The sequence below is a fragment of the Protobothrops mucrosquamatus genome, unplaced genomic scaffold (assembly GCF_001527695.2).
Source record: "Protobothrops mucrosquamatus isolate PMUCROS unplaced genomic scaffold, P.Mucros_1.0 scaffold1633, whole genome shotgun sequence".
NCBI classification, from domain to species: Eukaryota; Metazoa; Chordata; class Lepidosauria; order Squamata; family Viperidae; genus Protobothrops; species Protobothrops mucrosquamatus.
This window is the reverse complement of record NW_015387792.1, coordinates 77,551-80,237: the sequence shown is the minus strand read 5'-3', so window position 1 is coordinate 80,237 and position 2,687 is coordinate 77,551. Positions and strand designations below refer to the sequence as shown.

The 2,687-nt window shown below is 39.0% G+C and overlaps 1 protein-coding gene across 1 annotated transcript in view; it reads left to right on the top strand.

Annotated features, from left to right (window-relative positions):
- Window positions 1-2,443, top strand: part of PTK2B (protein tyrosine kinase 2 beta) — a 46,595-nt gene extending 44,152 nt beyond the window's left edge. Inside the window, exons 29-30 of the mRNA XM_015822647.1 lie at window positions 28-108; window positions 868-2,443. Of these exons, the coding sequence (XP_015678133.1) occupies window positions 28-108; window positions 868-1,083 (297 nt within the window). The 3' untranslated portion in view covers window positions 1,084-2,443. The remainder of the gene's footprint in view (window positions 1-27; window positions 109-867) is intronic.
- The last annotated feature ends 244 nt before the right edge of the window (window positions 2,444-2,687 follow it).

Genomic DNA, 2,687 nt, shown 5'->3' with positions numbered 1-2,687 from the left:
TTACATTATGACTTCTTCCTTTTGTAGGATGTGGGTCTTTCTCTTCGAAAACTCATTGGGAGTGTGGATGACATCCTTCCGGTTCTACCTGCATCCTCACGCACAGAGGTGAATCTTGCTCAACAATAAATCTTTTTGATTCCTAAGTGAGACCATCCCTCTTAAAACTCAGGAATGATCAGAAATGGGCCTGCCAACCTTGGCTAATTTATGGCAAGAGATTGTGGCCAATTATAAGAATAATTTGTTTGAAATCCTGTATCTACTAGTTCATGTAGAATGCAAAAACTGAGATGAATTTGCTTGGCCTGCAGAAGGTCCAAGATTCAATACTTGGTATCATCTCTTTAAAGCAGGGGTCCTCAACCTTGGCAACTTTTAAGACTTGTGGACTTGTGGGAGTTGAAGTCCACAAGTCTTAAAGTTGCCAAGGTTGAGGACCCCTGCTTTAAAGAAATGAGATAACCTTTTATCCAAGATTTAGAAGAGACTTATTCTGAATCAGTAACATCACCAGAAGATACTTAGATGGTATATGTGAAACTAATGCTTATCAGAATAGACAACACTAAGTTGCCAGCTTTGCAACAGTCTTTTGCCTCAGCATCAAGAAGCTTTTAATATGCTGATAGTATTTCATAGTTGAGGTTCTGTTTGTTAATTTATTTTGAAATAGTTAACGAAATATCTCTTTGCATTTTGAATGTATTATTTTTTTCCTAAAAGCTAAAGCAAATAAATACGGAATCAGGTGTTTTTCTGCAATACAGTTAATTGGGGTTGACTCAAAACATCCTATTAAAGTTGGCCTTGAAATAATACTGGATTTAATTGCCACTTACCTGTGTGTGTGTTTTCCATTGGCAGATTGAGGGTACCCAGAAGCTCCTAAATAAGGACCTTGCAGAACTGATCAGCAAGATGCGTCTGGCTCAGCAGAACGCTATGACTTCATTGAGCGAGGAATGCAAGCGCCAGATGTTAACGGCTTCACATACTCTGGCTGTGGATGCAAAGAATCTCCTGGATGCTGTAGACCAAGCCAAGATGCGAGCCAACCTTGTGAAGGTCTCCTTTGAGTAATCAAGAGGGCTGACTTACAGTTTTTTTAAATATCCCTCCACAACTTTCACATCCTCTCCCCCATCCTGCCTCACCAAAAACTGCTTGTGTCTTTGATTTTGTCACGTCTGTCTTCTGAGAGCAACAGAGAAGCCATGTTCAGGGCGAGGAAGAGACTTTTTTTTCCCCCAGGGTTCTGTGGACAATGCTACTAAAGGGCGCTGTGCATGATAGGATCCTAATCCCAAGATGAGGATTCTTTCAACCAAACTTTGAACTCTGGATCTGCACCAGTAGTCCCATCATAGAAAGTGACTTCTGAATATGTTCTGCTTCCTTTGACAGACAGCACCTCTGGCATCAAGTGATACAGTCTGCCTCACTGGTGAAAGGAATCAAAGGCAGGGATGGGTGGGGCGGCTTGTGAGCCTTTACACTGTTCTCAGGATAAGCCAAAAAATGACGTGTAAGATTTCTCCTTGGTTGATCCAAGGGTTCTAGAAAGCCTAGTGAGAGGGAATATGTTTACTAGGTCTTGCTACATCTATTTTGATTGAAGATATTCCCATGGGGATGCTGGTTCCTCAGAAGAGACTGTTTGCATCTTGCTGTGTTGTATAGAAACATATATTTAATGGCCATATCTGAATGTGTGCACCCTCCCTAAATCTTCTTCCCTTAATAGCCTCATTTATTGAATTTTTGAACCAGTTTAAACAATAGATCTCTCTCTGTCAATTACACAGATCCAAATAAATGTATAAAGCCATAAGAAGTACGGAAGGGCATCAGGGTTTAATAAGTTGGAGGTGTTTCAGCCTTTATAAGCTGATTAACTTGAAAAGTTGCTTGTAGCCACAACAGTCTTTCTGGTTTTTTAGGTACCGTATATATTTTAGATGCAAATGACATTAGCTGCGGTGTGCTTGTACATATCTTCCTTCCCCTTATGAATATAGATCAAACACAGATCTGATCCCATATTTGCTACTGAATTATAATTTGAAAAGAAAGATGTTATGCCTCATAAATATGGGGCTTCAATTTTGCTACTGAAATTGACGTTTTTGTTGAAAACAATCACGTTTTGAAGGACTAGAAGCCATTAATATATTTGTAATTCTATTGTCTTGAATGCAAGTATCTCATTCCTGGGAGAGAATTAGGGATGGGGGGAAGGGGAATCTGGAAAAGGTGCCTAAGAAATTGACAAGGTATTTATATTTCTTGACCTACGTGAGGTCAGCACAGTTTATCCATACTTCTTCGTATTATCTTTATGTGTTTAAAAAAAACAAGTTTAGAAAACTTTGTTTGCTATGTGAGTTTTGACCAGAAAATTAAAGCAATGTGGTTTATTTTGCCTGAGATAAATTAAATATAAAGCTCCAGTGGCTGATATTCCATTTCTTCATCACAAATAACACTTTTTCTTAGTTAAAGATCTGATGTGGTGTTATAATGCAGTTTGCAGGTTTGGTCCCTGACATTTTACAATTGAAAATGCTCTACAGCCGGGAAGACTCCCTGACTGCAATCTGGAGAACTATAGCTGATGTAATCAATTCTACTGTAGGCTGTCACACAAAGAACTTGATAGCTACCATATGCAACAGTAAAGTAGC